This window comes from Myodes glareolus, chromosome 6 (assembly GCF_982192425.1).
Source record: "Myodes glareolus chromosome 6, mMyoGla1.1, whole genome shotgun sequence".
Classification (NCBI taxonomy): Eukaryota; Metazoa; Chordata; class Mammalia; order Rodentia; family Cricetidae; genus Myodes; species Myodes glareolus.
The window spans coordinates 85,306,483-85,333,744 of NC_142031.1; the positions used below are offsets into that span (position 1 = coordinate 85,306,483).

General features: G+C 44.0%; 2 protein-coding genes across 4 annotated transcripts in view; one reads left to right on the plus strand and one right to left on the minus strand.

Annotated features, from left to right (window-relative positions):
• The window catches only part of Prepl (prolyl endopeptidase like), a 32,531-nt gene extending 14,482 nt beyond the window's left edge, over nt 1-18,049 (plus strand). For all 3 annotated transcript variants that reach the window (XM_048416204.3, XM_048416203.3, XM_048416205.3), the window contains 10 exons: nt 688-823; nt 2,121-2,337; nt 2,877-3,062; nt 6,703-6,900; nt 8,387-8,562; nt 9,840-10,056; nt 12,637-12,786; nt 13,209-13,332; nt 14,419-14,492; nt 15,666-18,049. In XM_048416204.3, coding sequence (XP_048272161.1) covers nt 688-823; nt 2,121-2,337; nt 2,877-3,062; nt 6,703-6,900; nt 8,387-8,562; nt 9,840-10,056; nt 12,637-12,786; nt 13,209-13,332; nt 14,419-14,492; nt 15,666-15,755 — 1,568 coding nt within the window. In that variant the 3' untranslated portion in view covers nt 15,756-18,049. The remainder of the gene's footprint in view (nt 1-687; nt 824-2,120; nt 2,338-2,876; nt 3,063-6,702; nt 6,901-8,386; nt 8,563-9,839; nt 10,057-12,636; nt 12,787-13,208; nt 13,333-14,418; nt 14,493-15,665) is intronic.
• Slc3a1 (solute carrier family 3 member 1) overlaps nt 16,138-27,262 on the minus strand; it is a 31,885-nt gene continuing 20,760 nt past the window's right edge. The window contains exons 6-10 of the mRNA XM_087907292.1: nt 27,039-27,163; nt 23,448-23,643; nt 20,429-20,596; nt 19,219-19,341; nt 16,138-16,744 (exon numbers count right to left, since the gene is read on the minus strand). Coding sequence (XP_087763418.1) covers nt 16,301-16,744; nt 19,219-19,341; nt 20,429-20,596; nt 23,448-23,643; nt 27,039-27,163 — 1,056 coding nt within the window. The 3' untranslated portion in view covers nt 16,138-16,300. The remainder of the gene's footprint in view (nt 16,745-19,218; nt 19,342-20,428; nt 20,597-23,447; nt 23,644-27,038; nt 27,164-27,262) is intronic.

Sequence of the window (27,262 nt, forward strand, 5' to 3'; positions counted from 1 at the left end):
GATCCATCTCTCAGTACCCCCACCCCTACCCCGGGAAGTCCTGGGGTTACAGCCATGAACAGCTTTTTCTGTGAGTGCTGGAGAGTCAGACTCAGGTACCCATGTTTCTCCCAGCCCCTGCATAGTGAAGTCTAAGAAATACATTTTTGCATCAAACCTCTAAGATCAGAGTTCACATAATATAGTAATGACTTACAGTGACTGTCAACCAGGTGGCAGTCATGATGTAATTGTGTGCAAATCTCCATTGACAGGTTCTGGCGAAAGGAAGGACCCTGCTAAAATGCATTCGGTAGCTTGAGCTGTCTGTACCCTGGAAGCAGACATTGAACACAGTGGGAGAGAAAGTGATCAGTGTTTCTTCAATTAACCAGCCATCTCCCAAAAGCAAATGTGACTTTACCAATATCTTTTTTTAATACTGAAGATTATGGATTTTTATTTAGGTGGCTGATTAGACTAAGTAATTGAAAACTTGGACCGCAGTAGTGGTGTTTTATGTATGTTCTCTGACTTATATATAAACACAGGTTTGATTCAGCCAGGTTTATGCTATATACAGGTTTCCAGGGCTATGCTATATACACATTTCTTCACCTGGCAGTTGGCAGGCAACCTTTGAGTGTTCCACCTTTCTAAACAATATGCAGGTAGGTGTGTCTAATTCCTCTCGTTCCTCCCTTTCAGAATGGGTGAAGGATGAGGAAGATGAAGATGTCTTATTCTACACCTTCCAGCGGAACCTTCGCTGCCATGACGTATATCGAGCCACATTTGGTGACAACAAACGTAACGAGCGTTTCTACACAGAAAAGGACCCAAGGTGCCAGAGCACTGCAGTCACGCCCTCTTCTCCAGCGTAGTCCCCGTTTTCTCAAGTGCTGGTCCTGTTGTCTCAAAGTGTTGAGAACTGAAGAAAATTGTTATTTTATTCTGCCTTCTGGAACTAATCTGTAGAGTTTGCCAAATTCTATCAATATGGAATACCTGATTATGAAAAAATTATAAATATGGCCATAAAGAGCCAAGGTTTTTATCATTTTCATTTTCAGTACTTCAGTTGTTGGTTACTTAAAAACAATTTTTCATTTTGATGGGAGAATATCTCTTAAATCATGTCCAGGCAAGGGCCTACTAATATATTCTTAAAGGTTATTCCTTTTTAAATATTGACTTTGTTTTCAAATATTTCTATTTCTAGAGCATAAAATCCATATATTCCAATGAACACTGCATTATGTAAATTCTGAAGGGAAAGGTCTATGCTAAATTAAAAAATCTGATTTGTAAGTCATTGAATAGCCAGCATCCATTCCTCCCCAGCACCACCCCCCTCTCACACACACACATACACACACACACACACACACACATACATGCACACATTTTTTTTCCTGGCAGAAATACTGTTCACCAAGAACAGAACTGATTTTTTTTTTATTTATTAAAAATTTCAGCCCCCTCCCATTCCTCCATTTCTCTCCCACTCCCCCTACTCCCCCTCTCTCTCCAATCCTAAGAGAAGTCAGGGTGCCCTGCCCTGTGGGAAGTCCAAGGACCTCTCCCCTCCATCCAGGTCTTTCCTTGTTAAATTTTATTTTATTGTATGGGTATTTTTCCTACATGTGTGTCTGTGTAGCCATGCATACCTAGGACCCACAGAGGCCAAGAGAGGGCATTAGATGCCCTAGACCTAGAGTTATAGACAGTTGTAAGCTACATTGTGGGTACTGGGGATTGAACCCAGATCTCTGGAAAAGTGGCCAGTACTCTTAACTGCTGAGTCACCCATCTAGCCCTCCAAAAGCAGTTCTTGTTCAGTTTTTAATATATTGTAATATTTCACCTGCGATGCTTCAGGATCGGACAGTGACATCATTCCAAATGATGCCACTGATTCCAAATGTTTTCTAGGGTTTATAGCTCAGCTCCAGCTCTCGTTCCTACGTCTAAGCATACCCTTTATTTAAATATATGTACGGAGGTTTAACAGTGTCAGGCTAACCACTTTCACAGCTAATAATATTCCAGAGTGGGAAAGTAGAGTTTCCTACCCAAACCCATGTCTGCAGCCAGTACAGTAATAACTCATGCGGTCCTGTACTTTTCTTCCTTTGCAGCTATTTTGTTTTCCTTTATCTTACAAAAGACAGTCGTTTCCTCACCCTCAATATTATGAACAAGATGACTTCTGAGGTGTGGTTGATAGACGGCCTGAGCCCTTGGGACCCACCAGTGCTGATTCAGAAGAGAATACATGGGGTCCTTTACTATGTCGAACATCGAGATGATGAATTATACATCCTCACTAATGTTGGAGAACCTACAGAATTCAAGGTAGTTCTCCATTCTGCGTGTTCCCATTGGGATGGGCTGTTAAGTGCCGGCTTTCCCTCATCAACCTGCCTTGCTTCAAGAGAGAATGGGGGAGGGGTTTAACGTGTGATTGACACTGCCTTCCTGTGCATTGCCAGTCCCATTTCTCTTCCATCATTTCTCTTCCCGTAGAGATAACATTTCAACCTACTGTACTTCTACTTAAAACATCAGTAAATGACACATTCTGCAGTGTTTGTGTTGTGAAAACCAAACTGGTTGGCTTAAAGGAGCACAGTCTACCTCCCGGTTGTGAGTTGGCAGTTGGATTAGTCTCAGGCAGGCATACTAATGCAACCATGTCCATTGGTTGACTGCTGGCTATCATGGCTATCACTGTCTCACCAGCACGCTAACCTGGGCTAGCGGTGACATTCACACTTTGCCCCTGATACAGACTAACTAGCAGTCGCTAGTGTGGTCTCTTCCGTGCTCTCATCCCTGAATGCTGCGGCCTTAGTGCTGTGTCACCTGCATCTCTTCTAACCTTGTTCATACAGCTGATGCGAACAGCAGCTGATGCCCCTGCTATTATGAACTGGGATTTATTCTTCACAATGAAGAGAAATACCAAGGTTGTAGACTTGGACATGTTTAAGGACCACTGCGTTCTGTTCCTGAAGCACAGCAACCTCCTCTACGTTAACGTGATTGGTCTGGCTGATGACTCCGTACGCTCTCTCAAGGTACATCTGCTCCCACCAACCACAGTACAGCTTAATAGAGCATCAGCATTGGAATGCCATGTACTTTTCTTAAAAGAATTATAATTTAAGTGGATTTTAGCACACTGGTCTAGATTTATATTAGAATGTCTTGAGAGACCTTGTTTTAATGTAGTCTTATTAAACCAGTGAACCTGAGAAATAGAGTTAGGGGTCATTATGTTTTCCTTTCCACATAACCGAGACCTTCTGACAGCTGCTTGCCCAGGACAGTAGCCACATCTCTGTAGTTCCACCATATTCTGTATCTGCATCTCCTCTCTTTGCCAGTTTTGTTTTCCATGCGGTACACACCTCCTCCCTTTCAGTATATGATGCCAGTGGTCTCCATGGCACAGAGAGATAATAATAGCATATCTAACTGGTTAACACTGTCTGTGGCTGCCAAGACAAGATCAAATGCTTTCAGAAATGAACCTGATAAATTAATGGATGACAAACTTACTGTTTATTTTCTAAGTAGCATTAAGTGAATTAAAGTTACGAGCCCTGAAGAGAAGGCAGCCTTCATTCTGCCTGAGAGGGAAAGAATTACTGCGTGGATTGACCAGCAGGTAGCTTAAGTCCTTTTAAATAACACTCCAATATTGTCAGAATTCCTATTAGGATACAATTCTGCCAATTCCATGACTATCTATATTGAATTCCTATGTACAAAATATCATATACAGCATTGTGGAATAGTAAAAAAGGAGAATAAAATATCTGGTCTTAAAGAATTAAGTTTTTTATGATATTAGACAAATAAAAAAGCATTAAGTATAAGTTAGTTTTAAATAAGTGGTTTCAAAAACAAAATGTAGAATTTAAAGGAAGGGATGAGTTTGTGGCTCAGAAAAACTTTTGTAGACTATAGAGACAGACTACAGTGGATAGATAGGAATTTAATATGTCATATCCAAGAATGAGAAAGCCATTCAAACACAGCTGAAGTCCAGATATCTTCAGGGACCCAACTGCTAAAGCAGAATACATTTCTGGAGGGTGAAGTTATGACATGATGGTTTTTACCTGGTGTGAGCAATCTGTATAAATTATAATGACAGGAACAAGTTATTTTTAGTGGGCTGCAGAGATGGCTTAGCAGTTAAAAGCACTGACTGCTTTTCCAGAGGATCAAGGTTCAATTCCCAGCACCCATATGGCAGCTTACAACTGTCTGTAACTCCAATTTCAGGGGACCTGACACCCATTTAAAAAAAACAACAAAAAACTTATTTTTAGTTTGAAGTGTTGGAGCTATACTTCATGAGATTATTAGGCAACTATATTAGTAAAGACTGAAGCAAACAGATAGATGAACCAGGGAGATGAATTCAAGATTGTTACAGTGGGAGCCTGTAACAATTAGAATTCTTGAGTTGCTCCCTAAAATCAAATTGCTAAGTTTAACATTGGATCTCTTAGATGTCTGTATAGGTGTCCTTCTTGTCTCTGTCTGCTGTGTTTGGAAAGCTGTTAGAGAGCATATATCCTCATTGCAGTCTAGAAATAGGGATTTCTAGCAATGCATTTATTACAATTACATCGATCAAGAAAACTGGGAATACCAAATAGAGATTTTCTGCTATAAATTAGATTTATTGGGGTTGGTATAGCCCAGGCTGGCCTTGAACTTCTGATCCTCTTGCCTCCACCTCCCATGTGCTAGGATTATAGGCGTGGACCACCACACTTGTGGTTTTATGTGGTGCCGGGGTTTGAACCCAAGGCTTTGTGTGCTAAGCAAGTACTCTACCAGCCCCCACGACTAGACTTCTAAGTAAATATGACCTTGTCTTATTTTTGATAAGTATTCTTAGTTAAAGGTATCCCCCACATACGCACTTGCTATTTCACAGCAAATGCTGTCTTTAATTTCTGCTGTATTGTTTATCCCATCAGTCTCTGGCCTGTTCCAAACTGTAGGCCCCTGTTCTGCCCTGACTCTTGTTCTAGGTCCTCATCAAAGAGAATCAAATGCTTCAGTACATACCATGTGCTACTTAAAAGTAATTTTATAATTATGTGATGCTGGATAACACTGATAACTACCCACCGACCATGCTTTACATAAAAGACAAAACCTTTAGCCCAGTGTGAGGAGTTAATAACATATGCCTAGTAGATACTTGACCAAGAGATCTTTCTAAGCATGATCTCTGGCAATGGGAATGTTAAGCTTTTCTTGTATTAATTTTTTATCATCGGTCATCATGTCATCAGTGTTTTTTGATTTTTTTATTTTATTGTAATGCCTGGAAAGTAAATTGAGGTTGTTTTATTATAGCACTAGGGTGCAAAGCCAGGTCCTTGAGCACACTGGGTAAACTTAGCCACTAAGCCTTACATCACCCTCACTCCCAAGCCCAAGAAATGTTTTGCTGTATGCTGTCATCAGCTTTCTTTGCCGGAGAGTCTATTTCCAGGCCAAATTTCTTTCAGTGCATTACAGCTTAGTAGGAGACATGACTTACGATACCCTTGAGACAGCTAATATTTCTGCATCAGCTGAACAAATGTTTCAGAGTCTGTGGTCTTGGAACAGTTCTTTTGACTAAACGTTGGTCCCTTGGTTTTAGAAAAACCCAGACTTTGATTTGTTGGTGCCAGTTGTCCTAAAGCTGAAACAGTGTGTTCCAAAGTCATAGTTAAGTTTTTCTGAGAGGCAAGTAGAGCTCTGCCACGAAACCCAGCTTTCACTGGGGAAATGCACCTGACCACTGGGCTCTCTGACCGTGGTTTCTGCAAGTGAAACTCTGTCCTCCCGATCCCCACAGCCCTTCCTCCCTTGTTCAGTAGTGCCCGCCAGGGATGTTGCTGTGCCAAGACCTCTGATTTTCTAAGGAATTTGCTCTTTCTGCAATTACTCAGAAAGAGAAAGGCACTTTGTTTTTCACGTTCTTACTCTTGGCCCCTTTCAACTCTGTCAGCCTGCTTACCAGGCTTGTTTAAAAGGTGTAAGTGGGATGTTAGTGGAAGGCTTGATGCTGGACCCTGCTGCTCTAAGAGAATAAATTTTGATTCCTTTCCTTTTTTCTTAAAGTTAAGAATCTTAAGCATAATAGCTCTGAGTCTCTCCAAGTCATTGTGCCTGGAAAGGTTTTGTTCTGCACAATGGTTAGCCTCGAAGCTAAAGTTAGAAACAAATTGGAAGTGCTTTAGTGCTGCTGAGCCCGTTTGTAGCCCTGGAATAATAACTCTCATCACTGGCTGTCCAGGCGGCAGGATAAGGACTGGTGGGAAAATCATTGCAAACATTCACGCGAGGTCTCTCGTCTGTAAGAGCAGGACTGGAGGCTGTTGCTGGGGAGGACTCTTATTTCATTTGCTTTTATTCCTAGTCCTTTGGTTCTTTCATCACCCAAGTTTGTATCCCAAATAAACCTGATGTGAAAAAGCAATTTCATTTAAATCTAGGATTATGATAAACTCATTTCCTACATTCTTTTCCTTTATTGGTAATTTGTATGTGGTTTTATTTGTTTACTTAATATCTGTTTTCATAATGAAGTAATTCATAAATGATGATCATGTAGTAATGGAGAGTAGGTCTTCACACTGTGTTTGGAGCAGACTCAGAAGCTTTCATTTTAACTAGTGGAATTTTTTTGTTCTTCAGCTCCCTCCTTGGGCCTGTGGATTCATAATGGAGACAAATTCTGACCCAAAGAACTGCCCCTTTCAGCTTTGCTCGCCAATACGACCTCCAAAATATTACACATATAAATTTGCAGAAGGCAAATTGTTTGAAGAAACTGGACATGAAGATCCAATTACAAAGACTAGTCGTGTCTTACGCATGGAAGCCAAAAGCAAGGTAGGTGTGTGATCCCTGCTTTCAGCTCCCAGATACCGCAAGTGCACCGGCATTCGGGGCCACATCAGATACCACAAGTGCACCGTGCCCGAGCCCTTGGCATCGGGCTGCACCAGATACCGCAAGTGCACCATGCCGGAGCCCTGACATTGGGCTGCAACAGACACCGCAATTGCACGGTGCCAGAGCCCTCATCATCGGGGCCGCATCAGATACCGCAAGTGCACCATGCCGGATCCCTCGTCATCGGGGCCACATCAGCACTGTTTGAAAGTCCCTTGTACTATAAAAGATCCAGATGATTTTAGAATAGATAAATTTTCCTTTTAATTTTAACATGCATTTTTTTAACATGGACTTAAAAATCTCTGACTTGTATGCTAAGCCCTTCATTTCACTTGCTTTTGTTTGAATTAATAAAAAGAGTAAATAGTCACAGTTGGTATGCACTGATGGTGATAACTTTGAGAGTACAGCAAGTAGCTGGTTAGAGTAGACTAGACTAGTACAGTCCCAGCCGTCAGGAGGCTTCGCTGTACAAGAGGCCAAAGAAATCTCCGTTATGATGCATTGACAGCTACAACGAAAGCATACTGAATACACCAGAAGTGTGGTAAAGGGACTTCACCTAGTCTGGCGAGAGCCAAGCAGTCTTTTCTGAAGAAGTAACACATCTGTCTTAGGTAGGGCTTCTATTGCCATGATAAAACACCATGACCAAGAACAAGTTAGAAAAGACAGGGTTTGTTTCTGCTAGAAAACCCATATTCTCTTCCTGGTACCCACATGTTGGCTCACAGTCATCTGTAACTCCAGCCCAAAGGAATATGACACCTTTTGCCAGACTCCATGGGCACTGCACACATGTGATACAGGCATACATGCAGACAAAACACATACATATAAAATAAATTAATGACTTTGATTAGATTAATAGTTATAGACCTTTGAAGGATGCAGATAGCCATCAGTTGGCCTGAGCAAGAGTTGATGTACCAGCGTTGAACATTTTGACATTTCCTGGGGTCAGTCAGCACATTTGTAAATATTCAAAGATAAGAATTGTCGATATCTAGCCTTGGGCATAGGGAGTATGTTGTACTAAAATTTTCAACCTAAGTAGGCCGTTTGTCTTGACCCACAAGAAATAAGTTAATACCGGGCAACGACGAGTGCTTTTCAAAGTTATTTCCTGCTGTGAGAAGCTGTGCCAATGGCTAAGCCGGCCCTGCGCTCTTTGCTGGCTGATTATTGGCCAGTGGGTAGCTGAAGCCAGAGCTTTGTGCGCAGGCATCCCAGGCTCACAAACCTGACGGCACACAGGGGAGGGCACATCATGACACTTCAGACTGGGGCTGGTCATTTTAAACTCTGCTTGCATAGGCGTTGGCTCAGCGGTAGAGCTTTTGTCCAGGCACAGCAAAGCACGGCAAAGAAACAAGCAGCAAAGACGTTTCCTTACCTGCTAGTAATTCTTCATTTCCAGGATGGAAAATTAGTGCCGATGACAATTTTCCACAAAATGGATTCTGAAGACTTGCAGAAGAAGCCTCTCTTGGTACATGTGTATGGAGCGTATGGAATGGATCTGAAAATGAATTTCAGGCCTGAGAGGCGGGTCTTGGTGGACGATGGCTGGATCTTAGCGTACTGCCATGTTAGGTGAGTCAGTCCACTTCGCCTGGCAGATGAGCGCGAGGACACGGTGATGACAAGTGTGATGATAATGGTAGGGGACCAGGCGCGGTGGCACATGCCGTTAGCCGCTAACCCCAGCACTCGGGATGCAGAGGCAGGCGGACCTCTGTTGGAGGCTATATAGAGGGACCCTATCTAAAAAATCCAGAACACAAAAAGAACAAAAACCAATATATTAAGGGGCAAAAGCTCACTTTCTTGTGTGGATTTTGGATTTATGTATCCCTAAGCCTAGTAGATCTTGATTCAGATAGCAGATTAGTTTGGTTCAAAAAGCAAAAGAATAATTTTTCAGACCTTTGAGTAGATTCAGCCATGTTTGTACTTGATAGTTACATTATTATTTCCAAGTATTCTCTTGAATTCAGGTTTCTGTCTCTTGAGTTTCTGAGACAGGCTCTGTCTTTGTAGCCACAAACTCATGACCCTTCAGGCGCTGTGATTCAGGTTTGTTCGTCGATGCAGCCAATGTAGGTTGTTGTTGTTTGTTTTTTTTTTTTTTAACAGAGCCTCTTTAAGCTGAGCTTCCTTTTCTCATCTGATTCCCGTTCTATTTTAGCTGTTCTCGGAACAGCATTATCATTTTATTTCTGCTTAAAATCTCCTCCGCCTCCTATCTCCAGGACAGTCTGGATTTCTCAGTAAAGTTCCCGTGACATGGCTTCTGTCTGTGGGGTCGCCTGGCCGCGCGCCTTCAGGTGGCATGCTCTGCTCTGTCCCAGCAAGTCTGCATTTTTCACTGGGTCTCAGTTTCCCATTCCTTCTCCTTCCAGGAACCCACTTCCTTCACAGCTCAGTCCAGTGTTGTTTCCCGTGCCTTTGTGCTCCTGACTCACAAGCCCTAACCTCTTTCCTCTGCTCAGGTAGAGCTTAAACGCTTGTGCCACGTGGCAGCCAGCATGCCTGGTGACTGTGGTCTGCTGTCCTCAGGCCCTCTGAGCTCCTCCACAGGCAGTTCTGCTCATTGTGTTTCTCGAAAGTCTGCCCTCAGACAGTCTGTAGTAAGTAGGCAGTAGGTGCCCAAACACAGTTGTTAAGTCAGTTTTTGATTGACAGTTGCCAGCTCTTTATTTTGTTTCCTATAATGGAAACTGGTTTAGGCTTAGCAGGCCAGACAGTCTCTGTTGGATATTCCTTCTTGCTATTTTCTCCCAGCCTTTAAAGGCACAACAATCCTGAGCTCAAGCCTGTAATATAGTTTCTGACCTCCACTGTATCGTTTTTGTTTTCTTCTACTACAGAGGTGGTGGAGAGTTGGGCCTCCAGTGGCATGCTGACGGCCGTCTAACTAAAAAACTCAATGGCCTTGCCGACCTAGAGGCCTGCATTAAGACGCTTCACAGTCAAGGCTTTTCTCAGCCAAGCCTGACAACTCTGAGTGCTTTCAGTGCTGGAGGAGTGCTCGCGGGAGCACTGTGCAATGCCAAGCCAGAGCTGCTGCGAGCCGTGACTCTGGAGGTGAGTGCTCGCGGGTCTCAGCATGGGCAGCTGGGCCGCTGGCCACAGAGGTGAAATCCATGAGTTCTAAGGTAGAGCAGAGCTTTTAAGTTTAAACAGAACTGTGTCTCTAGGAGAGCTTGTGAAATTATCTTAACCCCACTGTGTGTTCTTCCCTGACGATCTTTTGGATCCTGCAGGATTTCCACTGAGGGACTAATGGCTGTTCCCACTGAGCCTTTCCTATTGGTCAGCATTTAGAAAGCCAAAGTTACATATGGTTCCAGAGGTCTGGTGGAGCGCCCTTTATCTGGATGCAGTGTGTCCTCTGACTTGTCTGTGTGACAGTGTACTGTCCAGCCACATTTTATTCCTAGATTTAGAGACTATTTTTAGATAACCCATTATTTTATTTCTTTCATTTTTCTGGCTGTGTAGACAGTCAGTCTGGTCTCATGCTCACTGTCCTCCCCAGCCTCCTAAGCAGTGGGATTCTAAGTGTGTCCAGCACACCTGGCTTACACACTCCCTTCTCGGTGCTCTTTTGGGTCTAGTCCTGTACTTTGATTGAACCATCAGTTGAGAAAATGACCTTTAGTCCTTTCCTATTGTTCAAAACGTGAAGCATCAGGGTTCATATCTGTCTTCTGCTTCCTCCTTAGACATCTGGATAATAATGCCTGCGCAGTTCAGAGTAATACTTTTCAGGGTGTGTGTGTGTGTGTAACAAGATGTAGTAAGTTAAATGAGTTTTAAATAATTTGACCTGGAAATCTGTTTTTAAAAAGATATTTATTATAGAGGAAATAAACATAGCCACAAAGATAATAACAACAGAATCATTTATAATATAAAATGCAGCTAACCTTGAATTTTAGAAATTAGAAATAACCAGAATTTATTTCAATTGCTTATTACAGTGAAGAATTAGGGACATCCTAAATATTCAACACCAAGTGTTCATATATGCATCAATGTCATTGATTAAAAGCACCCAAGATTACGGCTCACTGAAGCAGAAGGGTTTGCTGGAGTGTTAGGTAAGAGTAGATGTGTTCAGAGCCAATGCTAGAGGCTGCAGAGCCAGGGAAAGGACTGACCCGGTGAAGCTGCCACTGCTGAGCACAAAGCACCTCACACTGCTATTGCTGCTTCTGAAAACTGGACAGATGTCACACGGTGCCTGGTAGATCCTCCTTGATGGCCATTTGTGCAGCAGAGCTGGGCCCCTCCTACCAAGGCTGGCAGCTTTGTGTTCAGAAGTCATCCTGCTGGGCAGCCGGAAGGAATTACTGCTCCCAAGACTCCATTAATGGCACCATGAGAGAAAGCTGGAAAGCATGTGCTCTAAAAAAAAATAGGATTTTAGATGAAAAAAAGCAATTTTCCTTTAATTAAATGTGTTTATTTTTATTTTATATGTATGGGTGTTTTGCCTGTTTGTATGTCTGTGTATCGCATGCATTCCTGGAACCCTCAGAGGCCAAGAAAGGGTTTTGGATCCCCAGAAACTGAGTTATGGACAGTTGTAAGCCTCCATGTGGGTGCTGGAAATTGAACCCGGGTCCTCTAGAAGACCAGCCAGTACTCTTAACTGCTAAGCCTTCTCTCTACCCTTTATAAATGTTCCAATAATAATTAAGGCCAGTACATGTTTTTCATCTTCTCTTATTGTGGCTATTTTCCGGACCCTATCTAGCACTACTTAGGAGTTTACTGTGGAGCACAGTCTGTGTGCTCTGGCGCTTTTCTCACTTTGACACGTTCTAGGCTTCCTCGGAAAGTAACCCTGGTTTAAAAAGAACCCTTCTTCGTGTCAGGTTCAATACTGTTAACATATTTACTGTTTAATGCAGTCAGTCTCCAGATCTGAATTTTTATCTTTCAAAACGGAAACCCATACCCTGGAATAGCTCTCCCTCCCTCCCTCCCGGCCCCTGGAAACCCCCCCTGCCCTCCGCCTGCACCATCACCTCTTGTAAAGTGCTCATGCCAGATTTACTCTTTGATAACACTTGTCTCACTTAGCTGACCCGACATTGCATTGCAAGAGGTTCCAGGCTCTAATCCGCATGCTTGCACCACGTTTTGCTTAAACACTGACCTAGTTCCACTTAAGACCCTGTCTCCAGCTCTTGGGTTATATATCTGGGAAGGAGTTGCCAGGTCGAAAGGTAAATGTCACTTTCATTCTTTTGAGTAACTAGCAACCGTTTACACTCCAGCCTGCAGTGTGAAGATGGCACAGTTTCTGGGCATCATTGCCAGCTTGAAATGTTCCCATTACTCTGGGGTTGTTTTTAATATAGTCGCCATCCTAATGAGTGCAGAGCTGTATTTGTTACTTTTGTGTGAGTAAAAATAGAAAAGGCACCAAGCTAAAAACAAAACTTGTGAAATTGGGATGTACTTTCTTTCTCGTTCTATAAATGTCTCTTTTGGAGTTTGAATGCTCTCCAGGCAGCTGGGAGTTCCCAGCTCTAGTTCAGGCTGAGCTGCGTTCTTCACTCCTCGGTGTGTGTCTCTGCAGTCAACTACTGTGAGGTTCATTTTAGCAACCCTTGAGTCAATATACGCTCAGCTTTTTTTTTCATTGACTAGGCACCTTTCTTGGATGTCCTCAACACCATGATGGACACCACACTTCCTCTGACACTAGAAGAGCTGGAAGAATGGGGGAATCCTTCGTCTGATGAAAAGCACAAGAACTACATAAAACGCTACTGCCCCTGTCAAAACATCAAAGCGCAGGTAGGGAGCCGCAGGTGCAGGGAGCCGCAGGTGCGATCTACTGTCCTGGAGCAGTCAGTGGAGAAGACAGTTGAAAGGCACTCACTGAGCTGAGGCGAGAGTTCAGAGGGCTCTCAGAGCTCACTCTGCTTCTGCCACCTAAACATCCTTTGGTGTCATGTCTGCCCATATTCCCAGTTTGCCTCAGTTTAGCACCTCAGGGGAAGTGTTCTCATCCCTGACCCAGTCTAACTCAATTAGATGAAGTCACGATCTCTCTGGAGAGTAGGTGGCCTCGCACTTAGGACTGAGGCTTACCCAGAGTTTCAAATGAGAAAACCCTTCTAGCACGCAGGGCACAAGCGAAAGGTCATTCTTTTTCTGAGCTACAGGGTGAAAGGATCGTGGGGTAACGTAAACTATATGAATCTGTTCTCTTTCAGCATTACCCCTCGATTCATATCACAGCTTATGAACACGATGAGCGAGTACCTCTGAAAGGAATCGTGAACTACACTGAGAAACTTAAGGAAGCCATTGCGGAGCACGCCAAGGAAGCAGGTGAAGGTAGGAGGCCGCCTGACCCGGGAAGCTGGCTGACAGGACTGCCCTCAGCCAGCAGCAGCCCTCATGGACCGACCAGACTATCTGCCAATAAAGCAGGGCAAACCTGCCTATGCTGACCCCTCAGCTAACGTCCATGTAGCTATGACCACCTCAGCACTTCAGGGATAATGTTAAAATAAAGCAGGCAGGACTCAAAGCTAAAAGTAAATGTCCAATGTAGCTTGGAGATCTACACACAGATTGATTCAGGTTCCAGTTACTGAGACAGTCTGTTGCTGCTTTAAGGTCTTTCATTTTCATTACAAAGAATTCTTTGGGACTGGAGAAATAGCTCAGTGGTTAAGAACACTCTGTCTACTCTTCTAGGGGACCCAGGTTCGATTCCCAGCGCCCACATGGTAGCTCATAACTGTCTATAACTCCAGTTCCAGGGGATCTGATGTCCTTTTCTGCCCCAGCGGATCCTGCATGCCTGTGGGGCACATAAGCTCACACAACCACATACAAATAAAAATGAAAGACAAAAAGTGATTAAAAATAACTCTTCTTTTTGCTTTAAAACTGCCTGTTAACACGTTCTGGGTTCGGAATTGGGAGGGACCTGCCTTTAAGTCAGAATCTCCCTATACCTTCTCTAGTTCTCACTCTGCATTGCTATAGCTGCTGTTTCCAGGGTCCCAGACTCCCAGGTTCCACAGACCAATGACTCCCTCCTAGGTCACAGCCACTGACACCCCCCCCCAGGTCACAGCCACTGACCACACCCCTCAGGTCACAACCACTGACACCCCCTCCTAGGTCACAGCCACTGATACCCTCCCAGGTCACAGCCACTGATACCCCCCCAGGTCACAGGTCAGAGCCTTCTCTCTGTATGCCAGTCCAGGCACCCAGCTTCCTTGCCCATTAAGTGTCCTGCTTCCCCAGGTGTAGAGATTGGCCTTCTACCCTTTGCTACCCTGTCTAGGTGGTAGTATGGTGGCTTTGTTCTTTGTCTCTGCCATTTGAGTGAAATACTCAAAAGAAGATGGCAAGATGGGTCTCAGTTTTCTGACAATATGATTGCTTTTGTGTTAATTCTTTCAGGCTATCAGCCGCCCAACATTATTTTAGATGTTCAGCCTGGAGGGAACCATGTGATTGAAGATTCTCACAAAAAGGTATGCTTTCCATCCCCGGGCACTGACCGTCCTCGGTTGTAGGTGTATGTGCCCTCCGTCCCCCGGGCACTGACGGTCCTAGTTTGTAGGTATATGTGCCCTCCGTCCCCCGGGCACTGACGGTCCTAGGTTGTAGGTGTATGTGCCCTCCGTCCCCCGGGCACTGACGGTCCTAGGTTGTAGGTGTATGTGCCCTCCGTCCCCCGGGCACTGACGGTCCTAGGTTGTGGGTATATGTGCCCTCCGTCCCCCGGGCACTGACGGTCCTAGGTTGTGGGTGTATGTGCCCTCCGTCCCCCGGGCACTGACGGTCCTAGGTTGTGGGTGTATGTGCCCTCTGTCCCCCGGGCACTGACGGTCCTAGGTTGTGGGTGTATGTGCCCTCCGTCCCCCGGGCACTGACGGTCCTAGGTTGTGGGTGTATGTGCCCTCCGTCCCCCGGGCACTGACGGTCCTAGGTTGTGGGTGTATGTGCCCTCCGTCCCCCGGGCACTGACGGTCCTAGGTTGTGGGTGTATGTGCCCTCCGTCCCCCGGGCACTGACGGTCCTCGGTTGTAGGTGTATGTGCCCTCCGTCCCCCGGGCACTGACGGTCCTCGGTTGTAGGTGTATGTGCCCTCCGTCCCCCGGGCACTGACGGTCCTAGGTTGTAGGTGTATGTGCCCTCCGTCCCCCGGGCACTGACGGTCCTCGGTTGTAGGTGTATGTGCCCTCCGTCCCCCGGGCACTGACGGTCCTAGGTTGTAGGTGTATGTGCCCTCCGTCCCCTGGGCACTGACGGTCCTAGGTTGTGGGTATATGTGCCCTCTGTCCCCCGGGCACTGATGGTCCTAGGTTGTAGGTGTATGTGCCCTCCGTCCCCCGGGCACTGACCGTCCTCGGCTGTAGCTGTATTGCATTCACGCTCAGAGGTCAAGGTGTAGTTAGTGGCAAAGCTACTGCACTGATGCCCACCCAGGAGCATGGAGTAGCAGGAGGGGCCTGCTCAGGGGCTCTTTGGTACCCGTAAGGGAGCTTTGCTAAGGGATGACTACCTGGGTCCTATTGTAAGGAAGTGTTGCTCTGTCCCAGAGCAAAGACTCCAGGCTTAGGTTAGCCTGCATAAAGACAGACTAGGGAACCCTGGAATTCAAACACCCTAGCCTTGTCTAATCTCAGGTGCATTTCTTTTAGATTACAGCCCAAATGAAATTCCTGTACGAGGAACTCGGACTTGACAGCACCAATGCTTTCGAGGATCTTAAAAAATACCTAAAATTCTGAAATGCTGCATTCAACTGGGAAGTGGAAACACACAGAAATAACAGTCTGATTTCCAGCTAGCTTAGCAAAAGTGAAGTTTTTTAAGTTATTGCTTAATTTTTTAAAAAGTTGTTCTTCGTGTAAATTTTGCTTAATGTACTACTCACTTGTATGTTCACACCAGCACATACATCCTACCCTGGGATTTAGTCATGCTCTTTAGTAGGGTGTAGAAGAAGCCAGAAGGACTGGGCAGGAGAACACCAGGCCTCCCTTTCAATCAGAACAGCTTCGTGCCTATTAATAGAATTTTCTTTGACCAGTTTACAAGTCAATGTTCTTCTCTTTGCTAGTTAATATTTCTAGACACTGTCAGTGAGTCAGCTTGCAGTTCCCACAACTCCACTTTATTGTTCTTTTAAACATTCGAGAATCTCCCTAAAACAATTGCACTCATGCTACAGAAATTTAAGAGTTGACGGCCATTCCTGCAGCTTCTTCAGCAGCATGCTGTACATAATGCTAAGACATTGGGCACAGAGCCGCCGTCTCCTAAGTGGAGACTCCTAACAGAGGTTGTGCAGAATATCCAAGACGCTGGAATAGCACGCGCGATTGGAAACAAAACATCTGTCTCTGAAAGCTTGTTGGTGGTGGAGGAGAGTCTTCATGCTGTACTCCAAGATGAGTCCTTCTCCCTTCTCCAGAGAGATGGCACGTGTATCAACATCACTGCCTTTGGAGGATGAATTGGTACTTAATTTTATTCTCAATTTCATAGGAAGATCTGAAATGACTTCCTGTAGATTTAGCAGAGTTGATGATTCTCCAAAATTCAGAATCACAATGAAGACTTTATCTATGCCATCGAGTTCTCTTGTGTACACAACGGAGTGGCTGTCATCCTTCAAAAGGCAAAACCAGCCCCTGCTGAGAAGCAGCTCTTGAGCACGCAGTAGACTTAAATCCTGATACATCTTCAACACTGAACTCGACTGTGTCTTTTGGACCTGTTTTTTTAAAAAGAATATTCATATAAATATTCATGTTTTATTTTAAGAATTATTTCCTCCCCTCAAAGAAAAACTTGTTTCATTTGCCCTTTAAAATAACTGCCCAAATAAGTAACTAACTGCCAAACTATAAAGCATTTCAAAGTAGCTACCCTAAAGTCATAGGAATTACAAAGTCATGTTTCTGCTTGTCTGGAGCTATCTCAGTGCAAGTGCTCCCATATCTCAGAGCTGCTGTGGAACCGAGTCCGCTTTAGGACATTGAACTTGCTGCAGTGAGGTCACTGTGCTGTGCCGGAGCTGCCAGATGCCTGGAAGCAGAACGCATCCAGTGCGCTTGGACTTAGCTGTTCTCACCTGTGGCTAACGTGGGCCAGCAGACATGGACTCCTAGATTGCTGGGGATGGGAAGAACGCTGCAGAACTGTGCAGAGCCTAAGACGCGAGAAGTCTACGTTTGCTTTCTTGTTGCCTCCCCAACATCATCCCACGCCGGGCCATCAGAGGCAGTTTTGTTTTTCAAAGGTTTGGATTTATTTTACAGCTACACAAAACACACCTAATTCAGTGCTATGCTTTCCTCTTTTTTTTTTCTCATAATCATTTTTCTGTTACACCGTCTCCACAGATGTCACTGTAACGCAGGTAATATTCTGTTGAATGTGTTTACCATCCTTCCATTCCCTTTCCTTTTAGACAGTTGTACTTGTTGTATGTTCTTAGATTTTTAATCCCCCTCCCATGTTTTCTATTATTTAAGATAGATTACCAGACAGATAATTACTGTGTCAGAGAATATGGACATTCATTGCATAATGCCAAATTATTCGGAGCTATTGCCAAATCAACAATAATGTTCATTCATTACAATCTTGCCAGCCATGTTTCCTGGGGCAGAGGTTGTTGTTATTGTTGTTTTCAGGTAGATGCTTAATAATGTGTATTTATGAATATCTCATGGATATTTAAAAATGTTCTTCTGTTTATCAGGTGTGTTACTTGTTCTCGATAGCTTTAGGTAATGCATGACAAGCAGAGTTTAGTGCCACTCGCGAGTGAGAGGTGCCCCGTGAGCTGTTTTTTCATCTGCTTTCATTTGAACTCTTTCCTGTAAGCGTGGGCTTGTCTGTTTCTCTTTACATCTCTCAAAGTACATGTTTGATATATTTGAGGCTTCTGTTAACATGCATAAAGATTTGTAGGTTTTAGTGGACTTTTCACTGTCTGAAAATTGCATTTCTCTCATATAATGCTTTTCATATTGAATTCTATTTTGTCTGCTATTAAATATTTCCAAGCCTGCTTTTTGTAAGTCTTTTTTTGTCTAGGAGATGTATTCATGTAGTATAAATTTGAGTTGCAAGAATATATACAAGGCAAAGGTTTTTTCAACCACCCCCAGTTTCCTTCCAGAGACAGGCAGGACATGATGGCTACTTGCATTCCTTCCTTTTTAGGGATCAAGAAAGGATAAGCCTGTGCCTCCTCAAGCATATGTAGATGGGTTCACACAGATGGTGACACCATCCTGTGCTGTATTCTACCGTGTTAAACGTGTGTTCACACAGATGGTGACACCGTCCTGTGCTGTATCCTAACGTGTTAAACGTGTTCTCTCACTAGTGCAGCTAGTCTTTGTCATAAGAGCTACATCTTAGTCCCATGCTCTAATGAATTGGCTTTCTGTTGAATGGACATGTCATATCTAACACTTCTGCTCTTGCAAACAGTGCTGCAAAGAAAACCCTTGCATATTTATGATTTGCACATACATGAATATTCATAGATACAGATATCTAAGAATAAAGCTCCTAGATCAGAAAGTGTAAACATTCTTTTGATAGCTAAATTGCAAGCTTCCTTTCCATTAGAGTTGCCTGCAGTATTGTTAATTATTTGTATCATTTTAGCTTTGTTTCATATCTGGACTTTCGTCTTACCTAATCTGAATATTTTTGTTTTTTTAACATGAATTCAACCCATTCATATATGGAACTGCCTTTTCAACATCCTCCTGAATCCTCATTTTATCTTTTATTCATAATTACATTATTCTTTTGTTTAGGGATTTCTATTAGATATTAGGTATGCAGTCCCCACCCCTGGTGTTTCAGAAAGCACACATTATTGTCTCACTTCTAATCCCTTAAAACCTTGTGACCATTTAAAACTAAGTTCCAGAGAAAGGGCAGCTGGGTTTGCTGTAAAGGCTGTAGAATTTCCATCATGGCTGAGAACTCTTAGAGACGGGCATTTCTGTGAAGACTCTTCATATGGGGCACTGGGTACCAGGTCATTGTTCACCAAAAACATAATTTCCAAACTCCTTACTAATTGAAAATGACAAGATAGGCTGTGATGGATTTCAAGAGTGTTAGTTAGGGTTTTCCACATGCCTGGAATGTTGGTAATCCATGTGGAAACACATTCCTTATTTCTAGAACCAATTTAACATCTTCATCGATACTTACTTCCACATTCACAGCGTGGTAATCAGAGTTTGTGGGTAGCCAGGTGTGATTGCCTTCAGAAAACCCAGCATTTGAGCTGTTGTCCCATTGCATCGGTGACTTTGACAGAAGGGTATTCTGTGTCTAAAGACCAAAAAGAGAAAGCAGTGATTAGGTTGTTACAAGAAATCCATCTGGACCCTTTCTGACCGCCTCCAATTACCCCTTCAGTTCTGAGCTGATGTCGGTGCTCCCTGGCCTTCACGATGAGAAAGCCGTAACATACACTGTCAGTTTCGTGTTTTCAGTTTGAAAACAGCGAATAATCTCAGTTGGAAATATGCTTTTCCTAACTGAACTTTCACATATTTAGAATCTGCTGCTTTTGCTATTTTTTTTTTGAGAAAATAAAAGGATTTCAGAATATTCCACTAGCAGTTCACGACACCCATCCTGCTGTAAACTGACAGCAGTTGAGAGCACCGCCAGACTCCACTGATCCTGACTTCTGCAGGCTGCAGCACCCGCCCCGGTCGTCGCATTTGAGCACCCGCACACAGTGAGCCGCTGGGAGGGAAAGTTTAAATTAACCAAGTAGTAAGGAAACTGCCTCTCGTACAGGTGAAATCCAGTTGCACACATTAAAGGGTCAGGATGCCATCTACCCAACAACCCAATCATGAGAGCCATAGCCTCAGACAAAAAAAAACACACAATGGTAACAGGACAAGACAGTGTTTTGGTCATGTCACTAGCGGGTCAAACACCAGACACGAATTCCTGCTTGTGGGAGCCGAATCATATGCAAAGTAAGTCAACAGTCCTCAAATGTCAGTGCCTCAGAATCTGCAGGGTCCTTGGACCTAGTCAAGAAAGCTCAGTTGTGTGGCTCAGAAGGCAACACTTTCAGGAGCTCTCCAACTGCCTTATCAGTAAGGAAACTGATAACCCTTACTGTCAACAGTTAAAAAAAAAGTGACCATAGGGCTAGAGAGATGGCTCACCCACATGGTGGCTCACAACCATCTATAGTGGGATCTGGTGCACCTTCTGGCCACATGGCATACATGCAGACAGAGCACTGCATACATAATAAATAAATATTTTTTTTAAAGTTTGAAACTATTTTTTTAAAGTGACCATGACATTCAGTAGTGAAGTAGAGGTGTAGAGGGGATAAATTGTCTGGCAGTGTAGCCGTGGCCCACAGCTGAGAATGTCTCATACTTACAGCATCATAGCTTCCATTGAAATCTGTAACGGAAATGTCTCTCATCCCTATTTCCTCTCCATAGTAAGTTATGGGTGTTCCTGGGAGTGTGAAAAGAAGCATATTCATAGAGTTGATGTACTCATCCCCCAAGCGAGAGGTCAGCCGGGTAGTCTCTGGCCCACCTGTCTGGAAGGCAGACAGTTGTAAGAGCACAGCTCCGCATACAATTTCATGGAAGAGTTATCCTGTCTGAAACAGAAACTTCCCCCAGGCAAAAGGTCACTCTAAAATGCTGGTATCAGCAAGCACAGAAATGGGTCCCAAGGCCACTGATTTCAGACTGACTACACAAACAACAAGAGTCTCAGTCCCAAAACATTTCTGACAACATTTTGTCTTCCTATGTCATCTTCCTATGTCTTCCTATTACACCAATTGAGGATAACCCAAACCCCAGAAGAAGCAAACAACTGGGGAATGAAATGCCCAAGAGAGGCCTGCAGACATTCCTGTGTAGTCCTGGGGCACTAGAAAGCTCTTTCAGGACAGGCCTGTGTGCGTGAAGAGCTTCTCCATCTGCCCGGGGAAACCCTGGGAAGGCTCGGTTCCATCTGTCACCTCAGCTGACCCACAGCTCTGTTCAAGTAGAACGTCAGGCAGAGTTGCAAGTCGACTGCTAGGGGTTGGACGCTTGTCATTACACATGACCCCTCAGCAACAACAGTAAGGGAGACTCATCAGTTCAAGGCATCTAAAGAATCCGTCCCCTCCCCAAACCTGGAGAAGTGGCCCTGTGGTTAAAAGCAATACTGCTCTTGCAGAAGACCCGAATTTGGTTCCCAGGATCCCCATCAGGAAGCTCGTGTCTACCTGTAACATCCACTCCATGGGATCCAGCACCCTCTTCTGGCCTTCACAGATACTGTACTTATATGCACACACTCACAACAGACATAACATACACATACACATAATTAAAAATAAAATCTTCCTTTAAAAGAATCTCCAGCGAGTAACTAAGCAGAGGTGTCTCTAGTCAGAAAACAGGAGAGCAGGCATTACAAAATTCATCTAAGAAAGGGATCAAAGGATAAGACAACAGACACTACAGAAGAAAAACAGGACATCTAGAATTACCCGATCTACTACTTAAAGCAGCCAAGTCTCCACTTGAAAAAAAAAGTCAAAGGCATGCAAAAAAACAAAAATACAGCCCATAACATAAATATGGGGAAAGTTGATGAAAATGTTGCTGAGATTAAGAAAAACCGCTGAGCCAGGCGGTGGTGGCACACACCTTTGATCCCGGCCAATAGCTAGACAGGAAGAGGTCAGGCAGGGATGAAAAAGGGCAGAGTCACTGGGAGATGTGGATAGAAGCAAGATGAACACTATGTTAAAGAAAGTTACTGCCACATGGTAGAATGTAGATAAAAAATATGGGTTAATTTAAGATTAAGAAATATGGGCTGACTTAAGAGCTAGTTAGTAACAAGTCTAAGCTATCGGCTGAGCATTTAAAATTAATAATAAGTCTCCATGTGGTTATTTAGGGCTGGTGGGACAGAGAAATTCCACCTACAATATAAGATAGTGTTTAAAACAGAAAAAGGATACAGGATAAGGATATACAGAAAAAAAATGTACATCCAAATAATGTTTGTGTTTACACTGTGTTACAAAAAGTTTTAAACTACTTCAGTGTATAATACAAAGAGAATGGAGTAGTTTAATTTCTGGCTAGGTGGTGACAGTACACTCCTTCAACCTCAGCACTTGGGAGACAGAGGCAGGTGGATCTCTGAGTTCAAGGCCAGCCTGGTCTACAGAGTGACTTTCCAGACAACCAGGGCTATACAGAGAAACCCTGTCTCAAAAATAAAACAAACACCAAATAAACAAATAAACAAAGATGAGTTTCTTAGTGAAGAAAGAACATAATTGTAGCGAGTGGAAGGGCGACATTCCTACAGCCCTGTGAAAAAATACAGTAAGCCAGTCACGACCTGGTCCTTCACACTCAGCCTTCCAGGGTAACTCCTATGCCTTCAGGCTCCACTCACAGAAGTTCCCTAGGCTGCTGTTTATCTTCTGTATCAGATTCACACTGTGCCCTTTCTGTGTTTAGACACATTAGCACTCGCCAATGTGCCAGCTGCCTTCAGTGTTCACCACAGTGACATGCGCTGTCCTTCACAGCCTAGGAGAAGCAGGCTATGTGTAGAAGGGGGAGCCTTCCAGAATCTCTGTGCTTTAAATGCCTCTTGCATGACATTCTATGCCACAACTACCCTGACATGTAGCCTTCCACAATGGGATCATGAACTGTGGAATGTTGGGTGGAATTATAGTTTGATAGCCAACCCTAACCAAGCTTAGTGGAGTTCTAAGCATATATAAATACTCATTAAGTATTAATTTAGTTGAGTGGATAATGTTCTCTCTTTTGTAATAAGAGCTACAGTCATCTAAGAGAAGGGAACCTCAATTAAAAATATACCATTGTAAGACTGGACTGCAGGCAAGCCTGAAGGGCATTTTCTTAATTAGTGACTGATGGCAGAGGTCCCAGCCCATTGTGAGTGGTGCCATTCCTGGGCTGGTGGCCCTGGGTTCTATAAGAAAGCAGGCTGAGCAAGTCATGATGAGCAAGTCAGTAAGCAGCTGAGCAAGCCATGATGAGCAAGTCAGTAAGCAGCTGAGCAAGCCATGATGAGCAAGTCAGTAAGCAGCACCCCTTTATGGTCTCTGCATCACCTCCTGCCTCCATCTTCCTGCCCTGTGTGAGTTCCTGTTCTGGCTTCCTTTAATGGTGAACTACAATGCTGAGCAGAATTCAAATAAACTCAGCTTGCTTTTTGGTCATGGTGTTTGGTCACAGCGATAGAAACCCTAACTAAGACAAGCCTGGTCAGAAGCTAGGACAGACTTAACCACTGACCCTGAGTAAGGTCACCGAGGAACAAAGATGCACCTCATTGTAGAGGTGACTGTCCAGCAAGTATAATAGATCACTGTGCTGTGCATGATGGCTTACCATCCAGTTAGGCCATTTTCCTTCTGGCATGTTTTCCATCCAGGATGTGATAACTTCATATACAGTGTGACCAGAAAGACTGTCTAGGGTGGTGAGGTAATTGTTGAAAGGAAAATCAGCTTCCTGGATGAATGGTAAGCCGTAGTACATCATGGTCCTCTCGAGGGTCTCTGCGGAGGCTTCGGTCCCCATGAACCTGGAAGGATTGGCAAACTTTGGTGTCTTCGTTCAGTTGGAACCTCCAGTTTGCTCCATGTGATCCAGAAAGCCCCCATTCCGGTCTCTCTCTCCAAACCCCACTCCCCATTCAGAGACTCTCAAACAACAGAAAGTCTCCAAAAAGCCCAGTTCTGCATTCTTGGAGGCTACAGCAGCCTCCTCCCCTGAAGTAGCCAGCCGCCCAAATCTCCACTTAAAGTGCTCAGCTTTTGACCATACTTGAGCACAAACCCAGCTTATGGCAGACACATCGCCCATCAGCCACAACCTGTATAATCTTTATAATTTATAATCTGTATAATCTGTATAATGCTTTAGTTTAGGCAGGCAGCTTCTCCAGCCTCAATCTCTGAGACTAGAGAACCCACCTGGGAGTTGCTTTACACAAATAAACCTGTTGTTAAATTTTTTCAGTTTGGTTTGATCCAGGTTACTGTGTGTCAGAGAAACCCATTATGAGGGTGTGGGTGGGGCAGAAAACCTATTAGTCTTCAATGTCTGATAAAGAATGGGAACAATTCTGCACTGCTTAGAGCTTGCCATGATCTCGGCCATTGCAGTCCCAGAACTCATCAGAGTTTAACTTCATACAGCGGCAGTTAGCACAGAAACAACTGGCCAGAATACAGTGTTCATGGCGGTCCAGTCACAGAGGGGACATCTACATCACGCCTGTCTGTAAGGCTCAGAGACCGTCGGGGAAGAGGGGATGGAAAGGCTGGACAGCCAGAGACCTTGGAAGACTGAACTGAGGCAGCACCTTCTAGATGTGACAGCTGCCCTCACAGATTCCTAGCAGCTATGGTGGCCTACACAAGATCAAGCCAATCAACGTTCTAGCATGGAGAGGGAAGGGAGTCATCATGGGCCCTCCGACCCCTAACTGACAGATGGGATAGTCAGAGAGGAAGAGTCCATTTTCTTTAAGGGTGTGGTCCACCCCGGTAGATGGCCCTGCACACTGAGTATATGAGCAGCACACACTGAACTTAGTGGGTTTTTATTAAGAGGACATAAAGCTGAGAGGGATGGGGATAGAGGGTAGCTGGGGGGAGGGGCGTTAAGAGGAAGAGTGGACATGAATGCAGGCGCTCATCCTTGGAGAGACTCTCCAGCGAGCAGCACATGAACACAGAGCTTGGCTTCCCGTCAGTACTGCTCTCTGCATTCTCTACACCCAGCTAAAACTCTAAAGTCTTGAAGACCTTCGTTAGAGATTTCCATCTATCTGCTTAGAATTTCTAGTCTATACCTTCACATAAAGGGTCTCCCCTTTTTATCGATATGCACTCTGGAAACCACTCAAGATGAGATGGCCACCTGAAACGGCCCCATCAGTGCTGCTGTTAGCTGACTGAGGTCGCGCATTCATGGGAAGTGCAGTCTTACTATGTGTCAATGCACTCCCCACCTCTGCCATTACTCCCTGTGAATCCAGTGCTTTCTCCAAGGGCAGAAAGGGGAGAATTTCCTTAGTTGCTTTTGATGATTCTGTTTCATAAGCTACTTAGTATTAAAAGGTGAATATCCTTTATCCAAGATTCTTAAGACCAGATATATCTCAAATTGTGTAAGAGTCTTACATTCTTAGAATATTTCTGTAGAACTTTACTCACTGAGAGTTCCTAATCCAAATCTAGAAATTCAAAATGTGTCTTGGTGGTGGGCAGTGGTGGCACATGCCTTTAATCTCAGCATGGGGGGGCGGGAGGAGTGGAGGGAGTGGGTCTAAAAATTTGATCAAGGCCAGGCTGGTCTACAGAGTGAACTGTAGGACAGCCAAGGCTATATAGAAATACCATGTCTCAAAAAAGAAAGAAAGAAAGAAAGAAAGAAAGAAAGAAAGAAAGAAAGAAAGAAAGAAAAGAAAGAGAAAAAAAGAAAGAAAAAGAGAAAAAAGAGAAAGAAAGATGAAAGAAAGAAAGGAAGAAGAAGAAGAAGAAAAAGAAAGAAAGAAAGAAGAAAGAAAGAAAGAAAAAAAGAAAGAAAGAAAGAGAGAAAGAAAGAAATTCAAAATGTTTCAGTGTAGATGGAGGCTGTGTATTCATTTCTGGCTGCCCAGACCCAAATATTCACACAGAAGCTATATTAATTACAACACTGTTTGGCCAATAGCTTAGGCATATTTCTAGCTAACTCTTAACATCTTAAATTATCCCATTTCTATTAATCTTTGTATTGCCACGAAGCTGTGGCTTACTGGTACACCTCTGGCATCCTCCTTCAGCAGCTACATGGTGTCTCTCTGTCTCTACCTACTCTCTATGTCTCTGTTCAGATTTTCTGCCTGGCTTTACTCTGCTAAGTCACTGGCCAGAACAGCTTTATTCACCAACCAATAAAGCAGCACATAGACAGGACCTCCTACACCACCCCAGAGTCTTTAGAGATGCCAGACTTATGACTTACCAGTGTTGCTTACATGCCAGACACTATAAAAGTGATTTACATACATGGTCTCGTTGACTCTCACAATAACCTTCAAAGGTTATGGCTATTACTCTTCTAAATCCATTTCTGCCAACTGACAACCCCAAGGTCACCGAGCTACAGAGCAGGACCCCACCTCAGCCCCTTGATCTCACAGCTGTGCTAACCACTGGGATCTAATGACAACTCAGTTGGAATATTTGGGTTCACACTATTCAAGAAATATAGCCCCAGTTATAATGACAAAAGTAACAGTTTGTAGGGCTGGAAAAGCAACTCAGCAGTTACAAATGTGTACCCCTCTTGAAGAGGATCTGAGTTTAGTTTCCAGTATCCATGCCAGGTGATACCACCATCCGTAACTCCACCGCCGAGGGAGCTGCCATCACCCCCTGCTGGCCTACTAAGGCACCTGCATTCACGTGTACACAACCCACACAAAGACACACATAGAAAAGCAACATACAGTGTATGAAATTCCCCAAAAAATAATAAAAATATTTTAAAGTTCACATCTAACACCCAACCAATATATTCTTTCAAATTAATTTCATCTTTAACACCCTACAAAAGAGGAAACTGAAAATCAGCAAAGATAAGCAACGTGAGAGATTATTTCACACCCTGGCAAAACCAAGTTGTAAATTATAATTATGTAAGCTAAACTTGATTTAAAAAATATTAAAGGTGGGATGTCAACATGACTCAGAAAGGGCCATGCAAGCCTGGTGACATGATTTCAATCTTTGATACTCACGTAAGGGAGAGAAAGAGAACCACAAGTGTGCTCTATGACCTCCATCTGTGTTCTAAGTCATTTATACCCTTACACACATATCATACACCACACACACACACACACACACACACATCAATAATAATAATAACAATATACAATTAAGTTATGCGAGTTTTTTAGAATAAACTTGGGCCTGTGGTTACCGGTATCTGCCAGGCTCCCTGCTGTACTGGTCCATGACGTGTCGGAAGTCCCGGACAATGTCATGCATCCCCACCTGAGTAGTGGTGAAGTCATGGTAAAGTTCCGAGTAGTGGGTGACAGTGTCCTTGGGAAAACAGGACAGCACTGTTAGCACCATTTCCCCATGCACAAGGGCTCCATGTAAGCTCAGACAGTCTTATCGGATGGCTTGAACTAAGGGGCT